The following is a 24,302-nucleotide window of genomic DNA, read 5'->3' on the forward strand; positions in this document are numbered from 1 at the left end:
AATGGGGAGGGGGAATCTTTGTTCTTATAGTATATTTTTGGATGTGAGATTACTGTCCTTTGCCAGCCTAGGTAATTAAGGACAAAAACCCATTCTCACCTCTACCTTGCTTTTTTCAGTCAGGTAAAAGTCATTTTTCTTTCTCTTCTTCAAATAACTCTTATTGGGATTTGGCCTAGTTTCGTTGGTAGCATTTTTAGATTTGCAGTGAGAAGAGCTGATATGGGTGACTTGGCCTTTTTCCCCCGACTGATTTTTCTTGTGTTATAAAGCTAGGACACACGCACAGAGAGTAATGGCTCTACACGTTTTAAACAATCCCTTGTTACATACGGATTTAGTTAGGTGAAGATCCAAATCATGAGAGCTCTGCATCCCAGCTGTCTAATGTCTCATAGAATCAGAGAGTGGCCTCAGTGAGATAGAAACAGGACCCACAGCTGCTGTAATAATGGGCTATCAATGTGTTAGCTTCCTCTCTACCTCATTTTATACTCCTCCCCATGCCTGCTATATCTGCTTAGGTATTCTCTAATGCTGTCTCCTTTAGCCACTTATGTGCTCATGTGTGAAAAGCATCATTTAATTCACATTGCATTTATTTCAGCAAGTTGTTATGTTAGTTACCCAAGTAAAATTCCAATTTAACAAACTCTCTGGCATTTCCAGAATACTTTATTGTGACATGTTAAGTGATAATGAACATACTACTTGGGTCTAATTGAGCCTGGCGATGAACAAAGTAAATGTCCTGCCTTTCTTTGTTCATCAATAAGCAAATGTAAGAGTCTCTCCAACCTAGTTAGAGCCCCTGCTAGCACATACAGTAACTTTGTGAGAACCGCAAAGGGCGCTCCTTCTGGGCAGACAGATTGCAAAAGGTATCCACCCTGGGCAGAGCAAGCAGAAAAAGGGTGCCCCTTCCTCCAGGGAGGCTTTGGTACCTTTGGCTGGTTGAATGGGATACTGGCCCCCGTACACTCTCAGCCCTGCCCAAGTGTAGGCCATGACCTGCATAACTATCAAGGCAGCCCTGTGTCTAGGACAGGAAGGCAGGAAACAGCATTCCATTCTGCCTCTTTCCCGTCCGCCTCTTCAAACCCTGGAGGTCTTCTTGTTTTGTTGTTTGCTTTGATGGGAGTTAATCCATTTTGATGGTAGAGATAGATGAGAGAGTCAGAGAATTACTATTTGATTTTAGGGTAGACAAAAATAACCTCAGTGACATTTCAATGCAACTTTCTCTTTCCAACATGCAATGTTAACAAGTACCTCATAGCCTTTTACATTCAAGAGAAAACCCGTTTCCTGTCTGGTAAACCAAAGAATCCTTTGGAAAAGTTTGTTCATTTTAAAGAACTGATTGTAACTTTATTATCAAATGACTGCTTCTACGGCCTATGGGAATATATGTATATAAAATGAAACTTTTCTGGCGTGTGTTCTTTTTTTATTGTGTTATTTCTTATCACTAGTAATAACAAAATGAGGTAACATTGAGTTTTCTGCTTTAAAGTATAGAAGCTGCTACCTTGCCATGAAAAAAAGAATTACGTGCTTTTCCCCATCTCCCGTAAACAGAAAGGGACTGAATAGTAAAATTTAGACCCTTTTTCCTCTTCTGATTGCAGGTGATGTGTTCCACATCACTGCTCCCAATAAATTCACCTTTGAGGAAGCTGGAGAAGGGTGTGAAAACCGAGATGCCCGCCTGGCGACAGTGGGGGAGCTCCAAGCGGCGTGGAGGAGCGGCTTCGACCAGTGTGATTACGGGTGGCTGTCGGACGCCAGCGTTCGCCACCCTGTGACTGTGGCCAGGGCCCAGTGTGGAGGTGGTTTACTTGGGGTGAGAACCCTGTATCGTTTTGAGAACCAGACAGGCTTCCCTCTCCCTGATAGCAGATTTGATGCCTACTGCTTTAAACGTAAGTGTTTGGTACCTTTTTAAACATTACAGATTTTTAAAAAAATACTTCGAAGCCGTGCAATTGATGTTCAACTAGCCATCGGAATGATTCCATGTCCTGCAGTGTGTGCACGGAATGGAAACAGTTCAGTGACTTTCAAAACCAAGGAAATGCAACAGCAGTGATACGGTTAAAACAAGAAATTTGACAAATGGTGTTTTTAGAGAGGATGAGGAAATGTCAGGTGAAGGCCTTAACTGTGATGCATTGCACTTAGAACCATAGAACATGTTTCTGTGTACTTATTTTACATTAATTGCAGTCCTTGAATGCAATTAGATTGTTGACGCTATAATGCTGGGACCAACTGTGGCTGAGTTGAATCCTTGAATTCTGTTTATTTCATCTTTGTTTGCTGTCACCCTTTCTTTTAAATGGCGGAGGATTTACATTTCAGTAATTGCAGGTGAGTACTTGGAGCTGACGTGGATGATACCTAAAAATGAACCATGCTATAAATAAAAATCTTATTTTATCTCATTTTATTTCAAATAATGGAAATATGTGCCTTCTAATGCTTAATTCTCTAGTATCACATTGAAGTACAGTATATGTTTTTTGCAAGCCTTAACATAAATAGGCTATCTTCAGTCAGGTTTACTACTTAAAATGGATTTTAAGTAACATTTCTCAATATTCATGATATAATTATTTTAATTCTTCAGATGTCCTTAAATTATTTTAGCACTAGTAGTCACATGCTATAGTGCTTGTAGAATGCTTAATTACACAAGCAAGTAATCCAGAGTCTCACTGTGATATTTAGTAGGATCTATATTGTGCCAGCAAAACAAATATCTCCTAGAATTTTTGGTGACCTTGAATATGTTCAAGATAGAGCCACGTTATATTGAAATACAGTGAGAACTTTTTACTAAGTTTCCAATATATATTGTTATAGCGATACGTACAGTCATCCCTTGGTATCCATGAGAGACTGGTTCCAGGACCTTGGGAATACCAAAATCCGCAGGTGCTCAAGTCCCTCATATAAAGTAATAATTGCATATAACCTACACACACCCTCCTGTATACTTTAAATCATCTCTAGATTACTTATAATACCTATACTATGTAATAGTATATAATACCAACTATGTAAATAGTTGCTGGCACACAACAATTTCAAGTCTTGCTTTTTGGAACTTTCTGGAGTTTTGGGAACTTTTTACTTTTTTTAATCAGAAGTTGGTTGAATCCTCGGATGTGGAACCCATGGATATGGAGGGTCAACTGTAACTGAAATGAGTAGAAAATACACTAGCTTATTTTGTAATTGGTTTCTGAAGTGAAATATACAGACATTCTTCATCAACCAAAAAGACACAGAACTGGGAAGTCTTGAGCAGTCAGGAGAATAGATGTTAGTGCAACAGAAAGGTATGGTTTCACATACTGCTATTTCCCAGCTAAGATACTTCTGTTTGGATCTCTTCCTGTAAACTCAACTTTCTGAGTGTTAAACCCACGTGTTGTGTATCAGTGTGATACAAGCTGGCCATGAAAAGCCATTGAAAATATTAGTTTTTTTTCCTAGGCCCCGAAACTACAGAAAAGGTCTTAATCACTTTTAGGAAAACAAACAAACATCAACAATAGTAACAAAACCTTATCCCTAGAAGTAGAAAGATATCATTCCTTTAAGCCATATACCCATAATGGGTTATGGGTATATTTTCAAGTAGTTTAAGCTTTAAAATCAGTTTTACACTAAGTGACTGATGTGATTAAGGAAGAAAATCAAATCTGTGTGTGTGTGTTGGAGAGGGGATGGGGACAGGTGGGTTAGAGAGGTTAAAGTAAGGAAGGAGTTGAATTATCCAGCATGACTACCTTGTTTGATTTTATTTTCTTGTGCATTATAAACGTGGCACTAGAAAACTTTTAAACATTTTTGTTCTCCTTGAGAATAAATTTAAACCAAAGCCTGTCTGTAGCCGCAAAGAATTCATCCTGATGTGTTTTAAATTATTTATTTAAATAAGGAATTCACATGAATGTACAAAATAACAATGTAGTTAGAGTCAAATAAAATAACCACCTAGTAAAAATCTATATAAGATATGAATAAAATTTGAAAGTTTAGGTCCATTTTTTTTCTTCCTAATTCGTTTGAATCTATATAACTTAGAAATATATAACTGGCAAATATAATGGATTCAAATTTTCGTTTTTCTCCCCATCTAAGCTAAAGGCTAGATTCTTATTTAGTTCTTCTGTAAGACTCTACCATACTCAAAATTTATTCAGCATATAAAAGTTTAAGACAGTTTAGTCATACATAAAAGCCTTCCTTAAACCACACACAATGCCAACAGCCTCCCCAAATTTCTAATTCGTTTTTCAGAGATTCTTTTAAAATATACATTTTTTTGCTTTGAAAAATATTCTCAAAATGACTTGCCTGCTGTCCAGTTTCCCACATAGTTGAGTAGTGACTAAATTTATGGAGTTAAAGTTGGTAAGAGTTATGGCCTTAAGGACAATTCCAAAAGTGATTTCAGAGATGTACAGCTGGCTGGTTAAGTAGAAGAATTTAGAAATATAAGGATATTTTTCTTGTTTTTTTTTACCAAAAGTAGACAGTGTTTTTAAGGCCACTTCATGGTGAATAAACAATACCAAATCTCACTTTGCTCTAATTCCCTTCTCCTTTTAAAATCACTGAATAGAACATTAACAATGGCTGATGATAAATATAATTAGAATCTGAAAAACAAGTAAATTAATGTCCTTATGAAATAAAGTTTTCCTGTACATTTCCCCTTGATGGTTAAATTGTGCACTTTTCATTTTTCTTTGACCTCAGAGTTAAGCAAGTTCTATGAAATAGAGTTATGCAGGGCTTTGAAGGATCATCCATACTCCCCAATTTAAGTGAATCAAAACTATTGATGACTCATAATAACCTCTCATTTAATGTTATTAAAGATCTCCAGGAGAGGGAGATAGGGAATGTTTCCTAGAAAACCCATTCCAATATCCTATTACTATCACTCTCAGTTTTTCCAATTATCTAAATCCTTTGCATTAGAATTTGAGTTCATCTTTCCTTCTTAAGTTGGAGACCAAAATCTAAATTACAGCATTTCTACTATTGAAAACAACTGTTCGGTTGTCCCTCAGTGTCTCCCTCAGTTGAAACAATTTCCTTGTTCTGAAATTTTAATTTCGAGGCCTCTAATCACCTATGCCATCTTGCTTTGAACCCTCATTGTTTTTCACATCCTTCTGTTGGATTAAACTTGGAGCTAGAGATAGTGGTCTAGAGAAGGCTAAGTAAGTACCCACCACATCCTATGCCATCTTTCTTATATATTTGTCCACTTTTACAGTTGACCTGCCCTTCTAACCTATGGTCAGTATATTATATTTTTTGTGCCCTAGATCATAATCTGACCATAGTGTCAAAACTTATCCTTCCCGAACTGGTATTTTTTTAAATGTCTCTGTTTATTGAATTGAATTGGTTAGCATTCAATCACTCGTAAAACTTGAAAAGTTAATTTGAATTCTAATCTCATTGTTCCAAACTTTACTCTTTCCTCAACCATGAACCCGGAATCAACTTATTGAATATCCAGTGATTTCCCTATAATGTAGGCAGTATGGGTATAAGTTAAATCAACCATCATGCTGCTAATAGGGTTTTTATCTTTTATTAGGAAAATCTGCCTCATGTCTCACAACAGAAGCACTGGAGAAGATAGTCCATAGGATATAAAATACCATAAAGTACAGTGATGTGAAACATCTGTGTGGCAGACAGCTGCAAATGTTGGAAGGGAGCTTTTGTGGGAAAAGAATCCTGCTGCTTTCTGTTGGCTTCCTCGATAATGGAGTTGAAGGGACACTGGTAGTTTTCCAGGGCAAAAGTTTCTCCATGTGAATCCTCCTTCTGGAGAGACACTTTTAGAATAATCTGGAGTTGTGCTTTCACCTTTGTAATAGTCATCATTAATACACTGGCATTTATTCTTAAGACATTTCTTTGTAGATATTTGTGTTTTTTAAAATTAGTTCCTTTGTTTTGGAATGGTTGAAGCAAATGGTGCAGATGCTCAGATATACTGAGTTGTGATGGAAATCAGCTGTTAAGTTGGTGAAAAAGCAACCCAACCCCAAAAGGAAGTCTGAGGTTTTCCATTCCAAATAGTAGAATTAATCAACTTAATTATAAGCAGACTTCTAAACAGGGCTCTCAAATTATTGAAAACCCTTGGTTTTGAAAACAAAGTCACATAGATCCTAGCTTTGTAAAGGAGATTCTCTGAGACACACTACTGTCATATTACTGTGTTCCGGGCCTAGAGGAAGGCAACACCAAACAGTTCGGTAATAATTGATAATGACAGGCAGTTACGTAGTTTTTGAAATCTGAGTCGTTCATTTTTAAAATGCTATAAAAGTATTTTCATAGCACTGTGGAAAGTTGTTAACGTAGAACTTGGGTTGGAGCATAGGAAGACCTGATTCACAGGCCCTCTTTTGGCCCTATTGCAGTTATCACCTCCTTTTAAGTGAATTTCATCAGCTATGGAACTACTCAGAGGGAAAAAGCAAAATTAGCTTTTTTGTTGTTGTTAATAATAATATGATTAAATTTTCTCTAATGTGCAGTGTGCTAAGTGTTTATATTATGTTTCCATGGGAACTTTCTCTATATGTACATTTTACTGTTTCCCCAAAGAATGCAGTTATAAAACAAACATGATATTTGGCAGTTAAATGAGGTAACAGTTATGGAATTTCAGAGGATAGAGAATTGAATGAAAAGAAAAATAGTCAACCTCACTTAGGTTCCTTAAGTTGTTCATGTCAATCAAAATAACAAAAGCTTCTTCCAGGAAATGAATGCAGAAAAAGCTTTCTTTAAAAAAAGGAAAAAAAAAAGTTATTTAACATGTTTTTGAAGAGTGCGATTCTTTTTTGTTCTGTTGTTTAGTTTTGTTTTAATACAAAGGGATAAAAAGTGGCAGACTAAAGAATTTTTAACTACATCATAATGAAATGGCCCCCAAGTTTTTGTTATAAAACTGATGAATCTGGCCTTTAAAATGGTCTGGGAAATGACAACAGCTAATAACAGCTCATACCAGACAAAAAATGAGGAATCTGTTACAGCTCAAGTCTGATTTACAACAAAATCACATCATTTTATCATTAAATTTTTAAAATAGACTTTATTTATTAGAGCAGTTTTAGGTTCACAGTGAAGTTGAGTGGAAGATGCAGAGATTTCCCATATATTCCCTGCCCCCATTCATGCACATCCACCCCCATTATCAACATCCTCCATCAGAGTGGTATGTTTGTTACAACTGAGGAACCCACATGGACACAACATAATCACTCGAAGTCCATAGTTTACACTAGGGTTCACTCTTTGTGTTGTACGTTCTGAGTTTGGACAAATATATAATGACATGTATTTGCCATTCTAGTATCATACAGAGCAGTTTCAGTGCCCTGATATCATTAAGTTTTGATGGAGTAGCTGGAGCTCAAAAGTATCCAGTTTTGTTTTCCAAGGACTCTGGTTTGGGGATTATTAAGAGTACGCCACAAGATATTACAGATACTACAGATATTACAACTTTTATCAGGGGAACAGACATTACCCATACAACTAGTTTTAAATCATACAGGATGTAGCAAAACGATGACTACAGATTTCCTCAGATCAGTTCCTTCTGAGTCTAGTGGCAATCAGTTTTTGATTTTTGAAAATCTGAATTTAAAAAAAAGAATAACAAAATCTTTATGTGCTAAGCCGCTGCATTTTCTTTATGTTGAGATGGAATCTTATCTACAACACTGTCACTTTTATACACAACTTAAATTTCTTTAAACAGGCCAGGCCATTCTCTGTAAATCTGGAGGCATTATAATGTAGCATTTTATGATGACATGTTACTTTATATTGCCTGAGCCCATTCTTTCTGATGCTCAGGGTTGTTTCCAGTGATTTGTAATTACAGAGCTAAAATATATCATGTGGGTACTTTACTTCCTGTTCTATGTTTGCATTTCCTGCTAAAAGTAAGGCTGGAACCAAGACCCTTAAGAGTTACAAACATAATGTGTAGAACATAGAGCAAGATGTAGAACTACAACAAATGCCAAGCAGCCTCGGCCAGAGGCATTTTATTATTTATTATAAACAAGGCTACTCTGCAGATTTGAAAGGAATATGAAGACAAATGTCCAACACCGGGGATCAAGTGAATAGTGGTGTTAATATCCTGTTTTTATGAAAGCCTCCGCATTATGGACAATGTAATCATTGATATGTAACTCGGGTACATTTGATGTGGCTTTTTTGTTGTTTCGCAATCTGAGGCACTCCCTCTCCCCAGAGACATTATGTAGCTAGAGACAGAAGCCTCCAGAATAGTAGCACTAAGTTCTCCTACTAGACTTCAAGTTGGTGCTGTAGTTTCTGATAAATAACATACCTACTGTTTCCAAACTCTGCATTTATTTATTTATTTATGTTTAACTTCTCCTTATCTTAAAACTACATAGTATTCACTTCCCTTAGCCAAGAACAGTCATTCATACCTATGGGTAAAACCAGTGTTAACCCTTTCAATATAAAACAAGTGATCAATTTGTGATGATTAAATATTCAATTGTCTGTCTTCGGATTAATTTAAGTATAGTTCTTAGACTTCTCTCCATCAGAAAACACTTTGGGGTTGCCCCAAAGTACACAACAGCACTTAACAAACACACTGGACGTACAACTTTTTATTAGTGACTTGTCTAATCAACTCTTTGAAATTATTTTTCTAGCTAAACAGAATATATCAGAGGCTACAACCACCGAACTGAATATGCTTGCGGAAACTGCCTCACCCACTTTATCGGAAGAACTACAAATGGGACCCGACAGAACTACACCAATCGTCCCTTTAATCACTGAATTACCTGTCATTACAACAAAGTTCCCTCCTGTGGGACATATAGCCAATTTTGAACAGAAAGCCACAGTTCAACCTCTAACTATCACACACAGAATAGCCACAGAATCACCCGCGCCTGATGAGAGTACTAAGAAGACTTGGGATATGGACTATTACTCACCTTCTGCTTCAGGACCTCTTGGAAAGCTAGACATATCTGAAATTAAGGAGGAAGTGCCCCAAAGTACAACTGTCATCTTCCATCATGCTACTGATTCATGGGATGGTGTCAAGGAAGATATACAAATGCGAGAATCAGTTACACAAATTGAACAAATAGAAGTGGGTCCCTTGGTAACATCAATGGAAATCTCAAAGCACATTCCTTCCAAGGAATTCACTGTACCTGAAACGCCATTTGTATCTACAACAATGACCCCGGAATCCAAAACTAAAAAGAAAGCAGTAAGCACAGTCTCTGAATCAGTGACCACAAGCCACTATGGGTTCACCTTGGGAGAAGATGATGGTGAAGACAGAACATCTACAGTTAGATCTGGTCAGAGTACCTCGGTCTTTAGCCAAATACCTGAGGTCATTACAGTGTCAAAGACTTCAGAAGACACCACCCGCACTCAGCTAGAGGAGGTGGAGTCAGTCTCAGCATCGACGATTTTTTCACCTGTAACTATGCCCAACAGTGATGGGTCATCCATGGACCACTGGGAAGAGAAACAAACTAATGGTAGGATAGCTGAAGATTTTCTTGACCAGTATATGTCCACCACACCTTTCCCATCACAACATCATACTGAAGTAGAATTGTTTCCTTATTCTGGTGATAAAAGACTAGTTGAGGGAACATCCACAGTTATTTATCCGTCTCCACAAACAGGAAGAGAAAGAACAGAAACACTAAGACCAGAGATGAGAACAGTTACTTATACAGATGATGAAATACAGGAAAAGATCACCGAAGATTCATTTATAGAAAAAATAGAGGAAGAAAGCTTCTCTGGAATGAAGTTCCCTACAGCTTCTTCAGAGCAAATTCATCATACAGTGTATTCAGTGGGAATGACCAAATCTTTTGATTCCCCAGCCCTGACAACAACAAAGCTAAGTGTGGCACCGGCGGAGGCAACAGGTGTGGAGAAAGACTTTACGACAACTCCAAATGGATTAGAAACAGATGGCTATCAAGATACCACAAAGTATGATGAGGGTATTACAACAGTGCATTTGACTCAAAGCACTTTAAATGTGGAGGTGGTTACTGTATCAAAATGGTCATTGGATGAAGATAATACAGCATCAAAGCCTTTAGGGTCCACAGAACATGCAGGCTCTCCAAAATTGCCCCCTGCCTTACTCACCACTATGGGAGTGAGTGGAAAGGATAAAGAAATCCCAGGTTTTACTGAAGATGGAAGAGATGAGTTCGCTCGTATCCCAGATAGTACTCAAAAGCCATTAGAGTTTACTGAGGAAGACACAACAGACCATAAAAAATTCACAGTCAGATTTTGGCCAACTACATCAATTGGCATCACAGAAAAGTCAACTTTGAGAGATTCTACGACTGAAGAAAGAGTTTCTCCTATCACAAGCATGGAAGGCCAAGTTGTTCATGCAACCATAGAGGGAAGTGCTTTGGATGAAGGAGAAGATATGGATGTCTCTAAGCCTGTATCTACTGTCCCCCAATTTACACACACTTCAGATGTGGAAGGATCGGCATTTTTTAATTATAGTAGCACCCAGGAGCCTACTACTTATGTAGACACTTCCCATACCATTCCTCTTTCTGTAATTCCCAAGACAGAATGGGGAGTGTTGGTACCTTCCATTGCATCAGAAGGTGAAGTTCTAGGTGAACCCTCTCAAGACATACATGTCACTGATCAGACTCACTTTGAGGCTACTATTTATCCTGAAACTATAAGAACAACAACAGAAATTGCACAGGAAACAACTCAGGAAGAATTTCCATGGAAAGAAGAGACTCCAGAGAAACCAGTTCCTGCTCCCAGTTCTACAGCTGACACAGCCAAGGAGACAACAACACACTTGGATGAACAAGAGAGCGATGGGTCAGCATATACAGGCTTTGAAGACAGATTGGTGATAGGTTCTGAGGGAGTCCCAGTTTTAGAAACAACTCCAACTGGAAAAATTGAGCAGAGTATGTCTTATCCACCTGGTGCTGTCACTGAGCCCAAAGCAAAAACAGATGGTGTGGTAACACTAATACCAAGCATGGGGCCAAAGGTATCTTTAAGCCCAGGGCCTGAACAAAAATATGAAACAGAAGGTACCAGTCCAAGGGAATTTGTATCACCTTTTAACACCAGTGTTACCCAGCTTATAGAAGAAACCACTACTGAGAAAATAGAGAAAACATCCCTAGATTATACGGATTTAGGCTCAGGATTATTTGAAAAGCCCAAGGCCACAGAACTCCCAGAATTTTCAACAGTTAAAGCCACGGTTCCAAGTGATATCCCTACTGCTTTCAGTTCAGTAGACAGACTTCACACATCTTCAGGATCCACTGAGAAGCCGCCTCTCATTGACAGAGAACCTGATGAAGAAACAACCAGTGACATGGTAATCATTGGAGAATCAACATCTCGTGTTCCTCCCACTACCCTTGAGGATATTGTAGCCAAGGAAACAGAAACAGATATTGATAGAGAATATTTCACAACTTCAAGTACTCCTTCTGCCACACAGCCAACAAGACCACCCACTGTGGAAGGCAAAGAAGCCTTCGGACCACAGGCACTTTCCACTCCAGAACCCTCAGCAGGGACAAAATTCCACCCTGACATAAATGTTTATATTATAGAGGTCAGAGAAAACAAGACAGGTAAGTCTTTGCTTTCTAGACATACCAGTCAAGGCAACCAGCATTTTATCTTGAAAATTACTTTTGGAAAAAAAATATCAACATGCCAAATGCTGCCAGTAGAAGATAACTGGAATGTGAAAAAATTCTGTTTTAGCTTCATGTATTTGTACAAGAATTGGAAGAATATGTTAAACAATTGGAAGAATGTTAGATATTATTTTATTTTAAAAGTCATAAGAAGCCCTGCTTTGTCATCTAATATAACCAAATCATCACTGTTACATCACTTCAGAACATGCAGAACAAAATGTTTTAATTTCAGTGTCTTTCCATGTGTTACTACTCAAGTGTAGTACTAGACTGTGTTAACATTCCATTGGTCTTTAACTATTAACCTTCAGTACTTACACTGTGGACAGCTAAAACCGTATTGCATATGCCTAGGGCTGATAAAAAGACATCTAAAGGTTTGTTTTGGGTTTTCTCTTCCATGATTTGCAGGTTTATCATACAGCTTTTAGGGTGGGTAATGTGGGTCTGTAGTGTAAATGTTATTTTAAAGAAAGTTCAACATATTTTCAAGCTGTAGTCTTTGGGTATTTTAATGAGGCTTTACATATTTAGAACAAATACAATCTAGCTCAGTTCTAGGAAATGCTGTCATCTATTGTGTCAAATATAATTTCAGAAAGTGGATATGTCAGCATTACCTCTGTTCCCTAAAAACCAGACTGTAATTTTATTTATTTTATGATTTAGTTATTTTATCTCTAGGAATATTCACAGTGCCTTCTATTCTGTTCAAATATTTTATATATCTCTCTGGCAAATTTCTTAAAAGCTGTTTCTTTACATTGATTAATACTTGCAATTTTTATCATCAAACATAACTTATTCCTTCCTAAAGGTCAGTCAACGGTATCTTCTAAATTCAGTAAGCTGAATTGCGAATACATAGTGTATGCAATACAATAGATCTATTCAGGTTTGTTTGTCTTTTTTTAATTTAGAAGATCATTGATTTTAGTTAAGTTGCTGTGTTTTAGTTTTAATATGTGGATTAAAGGAATAAATACTCATTTTTCCTTGACCTGGCTCTGAGAAGTCAGGCTAGAAGAATGATCTTGAGCAGGTTTTCTCTCTTAATGTTGGGCTATACCCCTCAAGGTGTCATTTTTCTTAAGAGGGATGCTACCCTCATTAGCCTGCTCAGGGGTGCACCTGTTGGGAACACAGGTGGCTCTAATGTCAAGTCAGCTGGCTTCCAGTGCTGTTAGATGGTAACTTGGCTTCTATCACCCAGAACTTTCTCAGTGTAAAAGTTCATGTGGGGCAGTGAACAGTAGAGGAGAGAATACACTCCCAGAATATTGACGTTAATCTCCACTTCCCAATACCGTTGAACCAGGCCAGGATTGGAGCATTATTTTCCTGCTAATAATGCTGTTTCTTGGAAACCATAACATATTTCTTCCCTCTTACATTCCTCTTCCGCCTCTTGGAGCTGGGGTTGGAGAGAGGAGGCGAGCTGCCAAGTAGTGGGAATGAGGATTCCTGTTAGTAGGGTTGGAAAAGTGACAAGAAGATATTACTGTGAAAAAGAAAGAATTGAAGAGAAGCATAGGGATTACTATGAACGCTTAATTTGAGAATTAAAAAAATAATACTTGAATGACTAACTATACAGAAGTTTTTCCCAATTTAGATTACTCTCTTGTTAGTGTAGATACTACATTGAATCAAATGATATAGAAAATAGTAAAAAAATGTTCTGCATTTAAAAACTCTTCTAAATGGGAAACTGCGTTCAGGTGAGGGTGATCAAATTACAAAATGGAAAAAGTGAAAGTCAATCTCCGTGGAAGAATTGGCAGTCATCAGGGAAAAACAAAATCTAAGTTTATAAATGCTTACTTGAAATGGAGGGTCTGAGTAACCTAACTCAGAAACCATTTATACAAAGCGTGTATTTTTATCTGAATTGTTGGCTTAATTCAGCTGGGTCTGGGAAACACAACTAGGTGTTTCCTCCTCTTTCTTCCACTTTTAAAACGTGTGACCATGATTTCCCTTCAAACTAATTTTCGTTCAGCGTTTATAACAATGAGTCGGAAAACTGTGGAAAGGGAATACTTGGTTATCTCCTTCGGCACGGGGTTCCAGTGAGTGGCGCGGGGTCTGGGGGTGAGGATAGGACATGTCTCTATCTAGTTCCCTCCCTCCATCTCTCTCTCTTTCCCACCACCCCAGCCCCCTCATCTACCTGGCTTTTCCATGTGCTTTATACATGCCATTCTCCTTAAGAATAAAAACACTGTTTATTGTCTTGATAAGACAATGAGGTTGATTCAGATCCAACTGCTTTACTTATACTCATTTGTTTCCTATGAAAAATTTGATTTTTCAAGGATTTTTCATTTTGACAAGGGCAAACCCTAAAGCAGATGTTAAATTAATGAGTTTTAGGGCAGGTGTACATTAATAAGGAAAAATACATATGTGCCTGGAAAACCAACCTTTTTATGTATTAAGGCACATTTTTCCAAACTGGAAAATCCTTGGTACATGTACAAATTTATATAAATCTATTCATAAACATAAAATTGAACTCTACACATACTGTATATTCAAGTAAGCAAAAATATCACGCATGCTACACTAAAACAAGGCATTCATAATTTTTTTGCTGCACTCAGCCGCTCATATAAATCTTGATTTTTTAGAAAAAATTTTACTATTATGAAACAAAACATGCTATGCAGGACATGTTTATGTTATAATTGTTCCAGTGGATCTTAATAGCAACTTAGGGTGCTATTGCTAGAGAGCAACTGTAGTTAGCAGTTAAACAAAATCTGAAGGAACTTTTCAGCTCATAAAACTTTTATGAGCTGAAAAATGCTATAGGGTGGGTTTAACAGTGGTTCAGGGGATACTGGAAATATGACTCCTGTCTATTTCAGGAGTAATTTGCACACCTGCATTTGAAAAATTATTGAAAGGTTTTCTTTGTGAACATATATGAAGTCTATAGAGTTTAAAGGCATAGGAAGAGTTTTATCAATTCTGGACTTTTTTTCCTTTTTTTTAAAGAATGCTCCTCGAAATCATCTGAAATGTCACAAGTTAGTGTAACAGGATTCTGAATGTTTTTAAAAACTGATATACTGTACCTTTAACTCAGAGAATAATGTGGAAGTGTACAGATATTAAATTTAACATTATTATGCAAATGTTCATGGTTATAACCTTAAAATAGGTGGCTTATTAGTTTTTTTAAACAAGTTTTAAACAAGTGTATACTACATACTATTTCTCAGGCCTGCTTGTTATTATTTTCTTGCCAGGTGTTCCTTTCTGCTAGTTTTATAATGTATATCTATCCAAATCTAAGTGTAAGACAGGTATTAAGCCAATATTAAACTAAAATGGTATATATATATTAAATATTGATAAAATTATTAATGAAATGGCATTAAAGATTAATGAGATTTTGAGAAGAATAATTTTGGCCTCTAAATTAGAGTTCATTTTACTCTGTTTCCTTATTGAGAGTTATGGTGCTTTATTGCTGACATCATTCAGAAATAATTCCCGTATGATTAATCCCATCTGCATTTTTGTTTGTACACTTGAGAAATGTATATAGAGATAAAGATTTATTTTCTGAATATGATGCTGTTGAGGAGAGGGTAAAGAATAAGGGACGTTAGTTCTGAGAACAGGGGATATCTGGGTAAACGCCAATATTTATACCATTGATTGTACGGTCATCATTTTTTAAAAGGTAATATTAGCCCAAGATAGCCTCATATAATTTTTTAAAATCACATTTTTCATTTTTATAGAATTTATTATGTAGGAAAATTATTTTCAGAGTTTTAATTACAGGATCAGATTCCTTTCTTCAAATAAAATATTATTCAGGGCCTCTATATTTTGAGTAGATAAAAAGAGTGGCTGTTCCGGTTAGTGTTTGAGGCGGGTATCAGGAGGTCCACTTTCTTGGGACCTCTCCCTCACCCCCAGTGACAGTTTCTAAAGTAACATGTACCTCAGAACACAGCTAGAAAGAGAATGATAACATGTAGGTAATTCAAAATAAGCAGCAACATTTAACTCCTGAATGAATTGATTTTTTTAAGTAAAAACATTTTCTAAATTGGCCTAATTATCCATCTATCACTATAATGACACACATTTATTAACTTTTACCTCTGAATAACTCTGTATGATCCCGTATAAAACAAATTAAGCAAATCTAGCTTCAATCTTATTGATAACTATGTGTAATCAAAATCATAGATAATTACATGTCAGAGTATGTGCAGAGCAAAGTCATCAAGCACACACTTAGAGCTTGATACTTTCAGACCACTTTTTACATATTTTATCATGTTTAAAGCTCAGAGATAATTTGTGAGGCAAGTAGGGAAAGTATCGCAGATGGGCAAACGGAGGCACACTGGGTCTGACACTTTGGCACTGGTCTATGTCTTGGCGCTCCTTGGAGCATTTTTGCAGTGAGGCAATTCTCTCCCCTGATGAACTCACAGGAATAATGACTCTCTATTGGCTCAGGTGCCAGCCTGTCCATAAATTTCTGAAAGAACATAGACTCTGGAAAGACTGGCTTCTCGCTGGCATTCTATTGGTTTTAAAGCAGATGGTTTATATTTAGTTTGCTGCTAATATGGGACACTGTGTATGCTATTCAGATACCTGCTATGGCAAGAGAACAGCATGCTGAAATCAGTAGCTCTGATTCTGGGCTGTTTCTCTCCTGCAGAATTTTGGAGCACTTCCCTGAAAGTGGATGGATGGGGCGGGTGCCTGCACATTTGAGTGGTTCCCTTTGCTGGGCTCCAGCTGTGGCTCCCTTCCAGAGAAGCACATTTTTTTCTGCAGGGAATTAGGATGGCTTCCCCCATTTCTTCTTGGCTGTCTAGAAAAGGATTGAGTTCTTCTATTAGTCAAATAGTGAAAAAAGAAGAGACTGTCTATCTTCCTTTCGCTTCTATAGTAGGAAAAACAGAATTGACCTTAATGTTTCTAAATTATTAATGAGCTTAACACTGCACTACAGACCAAAAGTTACCTTTTTACAAAGTCCTTCTAAGTGAAATATTTTGTATGTATAACACATACGGTCCCATAGAGACACACATACAAACATACATAGAGTCTGAAGTTTTTTAAGCTTTTTTTTAAAAAAAAAATATTTTATTTAATTTATTTTTGGCTGTGTTGGGTCTTTGTTGCTGCACCCGAGCTTTCTCTAGTTGCTGCGAGCAGGGGCTACTCTTTGTTGCGGTGCGCAGGCTTCTCATTGCGGTGGCTTCTCTTGTTGCGGAGCACGGGCTCTAGGTGCACAGGCTTCAGTAGCTGTGGCTCGCGGGCTCAGTAGTTGTGGCTCTCGAGCTCTAGAGCGCAGGCTCAGTAGTTGTGGCGCACGGGCTTAGTTGCTCCGCAGCATGTGGGATCTTCCCAGACCAGGGCTCGAACCCGTGTCCCCTGCATTGTCAGGCGGATTCTTAACCACTGAACCACCAGGGAAGCCCGACTCTCAAATTTTTAAGTGCTCTATAAATATTTTATTAACCCACTAATCTCAAGGAAAAATTTAAGAAATTGAAATTGTATTTCTCACAGGTTGAGTTTTACTAATAAAAGAGATGTTCCGTAGATAGCTAAAAGGAACTTGTTGTCTTCTTCCTAACGTGAACCAATGTCTATTCTTTCTGAAAATGGCATTTGCAATTATAAGTTGCTATTATCAAAACTACTACTGAGGTAGGGCGTTAACCAAAGGCAGATACCACTTAGTTCTTATTGGCAGTGACCTCTAGAGAAAGGCATACACTGTCTTCCAGCAGAGTGCAGTCAATCAAGGGTTCTCTTCAGGTAAAGCTACAACATGCCTTGTTCTTTAACAGAATTAAAAGGGACACAAAATAAACATAAACCATAGGCCCTGCTCCCAGGGATTTTAAGTGCATTTTGGGGAGCCAGTATTAGCACAATCAAATATAATTGCAGTACAGAAACACATAATTACACACTTGGTATGAGGTACTAATTGTGAATGGCAGATGAGGTCAGCAAAGAAGGAATCAATGAAGGCAGGGGATTCAGAGAATAGTTCATGAGGAGGAAGGTATATAAGTTAGTCCTTGTTGGAGGGGTAGATCAAAAATAAATTACCAGAAACTGGTTATTAGCCAATTGCTTCCCAACAGAGGCTCACCAGTGGGGCTAAGGAGCCCCCAAGTACAATCAGGCATTTTTCCAGATAGGGCTGGGATGACAGAGTGGGCGTCCCTCCTTCAGAAGATGAATGCCTTCTTAGGATTCACCTAGAAACCTATACAGATTCATGGATACCAGAGATATTCAGGCAACTTCCTCAGGAGGGATTGTTCTCACATTTTTCTGTTTTTTAATGATTGATACTGTTTGATAAAGATAGTGTCTTCTGTAAGTTAAATACGTTGAACTTTTCAAAATACATCCCTATGAAGTATCACGGTTCAGAGTTACACACTTGTAAAGTTAAATGACAGAAAACTACTTTTTAAAGAGTGGGCTGCACGTTCTAAACGGTGATCTATAGGTTTATGATATCTTAATTCAAGTGAAATTTGAATCACTAATATTACAGAAGCAGGTGCTATAAGTTGGGGAATCTAGAGTCAGTCTCTCCTTTGATTCTCGGCAATGTGGACCCAGGAATTTCTCAAATTTTCTGTCAGAATTTTTTGCCAGTAAAATGGATGTAGTGGCGATTATTGTATAAAAAGAATAATATTTCCTAAATTCTGACCCATACTCTTTTTTCCAAACCACAGGGATTATGAAATAAAAAGATGATTATATATATATAAACACATATATGTATCCAAACATATATATAATATACACGTATTCAACAAATAGTCAGATAATTGCCGTACACTAAGTACTACGCTAGAACTGGATTTCTGAAGCACACTCTGTCTGTGATATTCTGAACGACCATGGATAAGTAGTTGGTTTGCTCCATGGGATACATGGAAGACTCAGTTGATGTAGTGGAAAGAACCTTTGGAAACAGACCTGGGTTCATGGTCAACATTGTTATTTGTGACCTGTTTGGTCTTGAGTAAATTGCTTGATCTCCATAGACCTCAGTTGTTATATCATTAAAAATACATGCTAATACTACAAACTCACCAGATTGCTTAAAGGAGAAAGGATCTCTTCCAGGGCTTGCCAGTCACGGTGGCAGACACATTGCACATTTAACGCTCCTTAAGTGACTTGAAAACACCAAGCACAGTGCCTGGCACGTGGCAATGACTTAGTACAAATTAATTCCCTCTCAGCTTCAGCACTTATTTCATTCTGAACTTCTAAATGTAGGAAGATTTAGACGGTTTTGTACTAAATAGGTTAAAAATGGAATTATCTTAAAATTCAAGATGATTTATACCAGGGAGCCAAATATAATTATACTATAGTATCTGCTTAACTGCAAGAGCTTGTTAAAATTTTAATCTTCTATGGATTGTGTTTGTCTAGGATGATGCCATTTTGGGTGCAAATCAGAAGCAGCTGCAGCCCTTATTTAAAATTTAAATATAGTTATAGTATTGATTCTATAGTATCTACACGTAGAATTCATTAGCTTTCTGCTCTTTTTCATGTGTGAAAATTGGGCTTGTGATTTTTGATAACTACCAATTTAATTTTGTTTCAAAGAAAAGATCTTTTTACGAATTCTTTACAAATTTTTCCAGGTGCTGGGCCAGGCCTCTTCTTGCATATTCATAGAAAACATGGGCATTCCCTGCTGTCTTTTTGTTGTTGTCAAGGAAACCCCCCAGTTCTCTACACAGGGATTACATTCTTCTTTCTTAATAGCTCTTAGATCATTCATTTGTGCAATGAATAAAAAATGTATTCACGGGCCCAGACAGTGTTCAGAACTTTGGGGGGGGGGAGGGGCGTAGCCAAGGGGAGAGATGTGTGGTGAGAGGAGCAATAGGGATAAAAGAAATAGAAAAAGAAATGCTTTGTGAGGTTCCATTTTAATGAGTTAAAGTGAACATTTTATATTGAAAAAAGCATTACCTATTTTTGTCAGTTTACAAAATTTATAACATTGCACCTCAGTGAGGCCAGTTTGTCACGTACAAATGGAAAAGCTGGTGAATAAGTGGCTTTATTGATAGAAGGATTCCAAGAATGGGGCCCTGGTTGAGGGCGTGGGGATGTGTTTTAGTGAAGACTTGTATATTTTTTTTCATTTGTATGGAAGTACTTTGATTTTTTTTTTTTTAATAACATAATTGAGGCATTAGAAAAGGTAGAATATTCTTTCAACCTAGGGCATCATGTGGACAATTGAGAACCTATTTTATTGCATTAGAAAGTGTGCTCCTTAGAGAGATATGCCAGTGTTTAGACTTTGAGTATGGATCAGGAGGGAAACATTGATCTGTTGGCATGAAGGCTGTAATTATTCTTAAAAGGAGTGGTTTGATTTGGGGGAGGAAAATAAATTATGGTGAACCTTCTAAATACTTGCTAGAATTATTGTGATAATATATAAAGCATTTTTCCGTAAATAATTTGAAGTCTAAGTAGGAGATCTGAAACTGGAAAGAAAGGATCTGTGGAGTGAGAGGAAAATTTTAACTGTATTTCAGCATCCGTGTCTATGAAACTTTGACGTATTGTGTCACAGTACTATACCCGGACTTGCTTGCCCCCAGTATATAATCAGCACACACTACCTTGACTGGCTTCTAGTGACTTTATCTTTTCATTTTAATACCACAGTATTCCTGGCGTCTCACAGGGTGAGTTGGTTTGTTTGGCCGTATGCTGCGCATAGTAGGTTTTGGTTTTTCTAAGTTGAGAAAGGGAAAAGAAAATATACTAATGCATGCTTTTGTAGAGTACAATGGAATATACAAAAATTAGCATTTTTTATTATGTTGTGATCTTATCTTGCTCTGCTCTGTAGGGGAACCATTTTACTCTCCGCAGATAAAACATTCTCTGCCCATCTCTTCACACTCACCTCCAGGAAATATTTTAAAGGCTTGTTGAAATAAAGTCATTCAATCAAGCTACTCTGTGGCTGGGGGAAAGAAAATAATGTCATCCATAGCTTAGTTGGGAAGGCAACTTGAAATAATTAGTAAGCAACAAGAGTATGCAATAAAGGCTAGTTGGTTGCTTTAATAGAAGGAAAAATAGAGGTAATATGAAGTAAGTTAATATAAGCGGCACCTTTTAGCAGGCAAAGTCTCAGAATTGACCTCACAGGAAACTCTGGGCATTTATCCCCTCACTGAGCAGCCATCCATTTTACTCAGGAAGACCCAGAGTAGCACCAACCAGGCACCAGCCAGCTGACCAACAATGATGCCATTCTGTACAGGGGTTTGAGGAGCACCAAGAAATCTCCCAGGGCATAAATATTGCTCACACTGCTTCTCAACCTTGGCTCTATATCAGAATCACCAGGGAGCCTCCAGATAAAAATATCCACTACCCCATCCTCCACCAGATAATTTGAATCTGAATTTCTAGTGATAAGTCTTAGGCCTTTGTACTTTTTTTTTGTTTCTTTTCTTAACTTTGCTTTATTTAATTTTTTTTAATATTAGGTATCTGTATTGTTAAATGCATGTGATTTTGATGCCTAGAGAATGTTGAACTCTACTGGTAAAGTAAAGGCTTTCTGACCTCAGACAGAGGCTGAAATATAGACATTCCTGGGGAAGGGGCTGCTTTAAGCCTCTGAAGTTTAAATTGTATTTTAACATTTTTAAGGAGGAAAAAAAATATGCTTAATTTAGTCTCCCCTGAGTGAAACTGTGGTCTTTGATCATGTTTTGAGAAGTGTAGCTTTTCTCACAAATGTTAGATGAACCTTGGCATCTGTAAGTAAGGAAGAAAGTAGAATTAACTATCATTGAAATATATGTTTTTTTAAGTCTCAGAATAATTGTAATTGAATCAAAAGTGATAGGGAAGAGTGGAGAATACATCTGGAATTACCTGGAACTGCATACCTCACTTTGCTGTACCCATATTACCTTCTCTCTATCAACATGGAAATTAAAAGGAAATAAATATGCTTATAGCTTAAGGACCCTTTTGGCTATACTGCCAAAGTGAATTTGTTCATTATATATTTACATTCGAGAAAAACAGTGTGATAAGCCTATACAGCTTCTAGATTTGGAAAGAAAAAGAATGATGAAAAGAATATTGAGACTGTGCCTGCATATTTACATTATCTGATTTTTATAACCATAAAAATCTTTAGTATTTGAGTTATCTGTATGCTCTTTTAGTTGTATCTCAGAATGTGAGTTATTATTGCAGCCAAAAAACAACAATTTTTCAGTCCAAAAAAAAAGGCAAGTCTTTCAAAGGAGGTATCAAAGTAGTAAATGTAAACTTTTCCATTCTTTTTTTATAATTAATTTATTTATTTTTGGCTGCATTGGGTCTTCGTTGCTGCACACGGGCTTTCTCTAGTTGCGGCGAGCAGGGGCTACTCCTTGTGGTGCACAGGCTTCTCATTGCAGAGCACGGGCTCTAGGCATGCAGGCTTCAGCAGTTGTGGCTCATGGGCTTCAGTAGTTGTGGTGTGCAGGCTTCAGTAGTTGTGACACGAGGGCTTCAGTAGTTGTGGCTCATGGGCTCTAGAGCCCAGGCTCAGTAGTTGTGGTGCACAGGCTTCGTTGCTCCACAGCATGTGGGATCTTCCCGGAGCAGGGCTCGAACCTGTGTCCCCTGCATTGGCAGGCGGATTCTTAACCACTGCACTACCAGGGAAGCCCCAACTTTTCCATTCTTGGTGATAAATAAATGTGTAGACATTCATCCAACTAAATTCCCAAAAGAAGGGCTAAGTGGCTAGTGTAAGGAGAGCATTACATATTAAAGGATCCCTTCACTTTAATTATGGAATATAGACGTTAGTAAGGAAGGTGAAACAAGTATATAGTAACAACTGAGAAGTTATAAATAAGAATAATATGACATAAGTCCTATGGCATACAAATTAAAGATACAGCCAATTTGGGCTGATGAGTTTTAGTGAAGAGATATCTAGGGGCTTCTGCTGGATTATTCATAAATGCAGGGATGAAGTTCAAAGGAGGGTTTATGAAGATTCCAAGTTGGGGGCAGGAGTGTTCTTGTTGAACAGAAGCGTGAGTTGGGAATGAGGAGGATCTTGAGATGGGGGCATGGATTCTCTGCATCCAACTTAGAGGTGCAGAGAATGAGAACAGAGAAAAAAGGCAGAGGATGAATGTGTGTACAGTGATGGAGCTGTTTGAACACCCTATTGAAGAGGTCAGGTGACAGAGATGACTTTTGAAGAAGGGGTGGTGTAATTAAAATAAAATGGTGTTTGGTAAGTTTAGTAGCTATAATATGGGGGCTTAAAAGGAAGTGTATATATATATATATATATATACACACACACACACATATAAATGTATAAATGTATGTATGTATGTATTTATGAGAGGCATTTGTTTTACTTTAGTCAAAGTTTTTTTACTTAAATTTTAAATCCTTGATTTTGACCAAAGTACTTTTCTGGTGTTAGGACATCTGGTAATTATTTGTCTATTATCTATCTCTCTAGCATCTATTTATCTATGAAAAGCTTTGACAACCTTAGAGAACTAACATGAAAAAGATAAGAAAAGTACTGCGGTATGGTTGGTTTTTGTTTATTTGTTCTGCTTTCAAAGAAACACTTAGAAACCAAAATAACCTGGATTTTCTTTCATATAGCTCTTTATCTTATTGTTCAAAAATGCTTGAAGGGCCCAAAATTACTTGATTAAGCTCTCCAGGAAAACCCTTACTCTTTAAAAATTGGAAGTTAGGAAGTCCCTTGGGCCTCTTCTATAAGCAAGAAAAGCCCACACTCAGTGATAACTCCTTAAGCGCACTTAGACCAGATGACTGTATCTAAACACATTCTTTCCACTTGAAACAACAGCATTATTAGAGGATTATCTGAATTTGGGAAAAGAGTTGATTCCCATTTATCATCCCCATATCATGTCTGCCTCAAAAGTGAGGCCATCAGAAACACTTATATTGTTTATTACCCTTTCTGGGTGTAAAATTCATGAATTGAAAAATATGGAGCTCCTCGCTCAGCAAGAGGGAGCTGTCAGTGTAAGATAGCATGCTTGGGTGGTGCACCAAATGAACCTCAGCTAGCAGAGCTAATAGGGAGATGAAGGTCACAGCATCCAATCTTTTTTTTTTTTTTTTTTTTTTTTTGCGGTACGTGGGCCTCTCACTGTTGTGGCCTCTCCCGCTGCGGAGCACAGGCTCCGGACGCGCAGGTTCAGCGGCCATGGCTCACGGGCCCAGCCGCTCTGTGGCATGTGGGATCTTCCCGTACCGGGGCACGAACCCGTGTCCCATGCATCGGCAGGCGGACTCTCAACCACTGCGCCACCAGGGAAGCCCGACAGAATCCAATCTTGATCTCCCAGCCTCTAGCGTAATCTCTCACTTCTGGAGGAATTGGGTATT

At 37.6% G+C, this 24,302-nt stretch overlaps 1 protein-coding gene across 3 annotated transcripts in view; it reads left to right on the forward strand.

Moving 5' to 3' along the window:
- Window positions 1–24,302, forward strand: part of VCAN (versican) — a 113,608-nt gene that overhangs the window by 40,376 nt on the left and 48,930 nt on the right. For 2 of the 3 annotated variants that reach the window (XM_067731172.1, XM_067731173.1), the window contains exons 6-7: window positions 1,632–1,925; window positions 8,766–11,747. In XM_067731172.1, coding sequence (XP_067587273.1) covers window positions 1,632–1,925; window positions 8,766–11,747 — 3,276 coding nt within the window. The remainder of the gene's footprint in view (window positions 1–1,631; window positions 1,926–8,765; window positions 11,748–24,302) is intronic. The other variant, XM_067731174.1, reaches the window with a different exon arrangement.

Source organism: Pseudorca crassidens, chromosome 3, assembly GCF_039906515.1.
Source record: "Pseudorca crassidens isolate mPseCra1 chromosome 3, mPseCra1.hap1, whole genome shotgun sequence".
NCBI lineage: Eukaryota > Metazoa > Chordata > Mammalia > Artiodactyla > Delphinidae > Pseudorca > Pseudorca crassidens.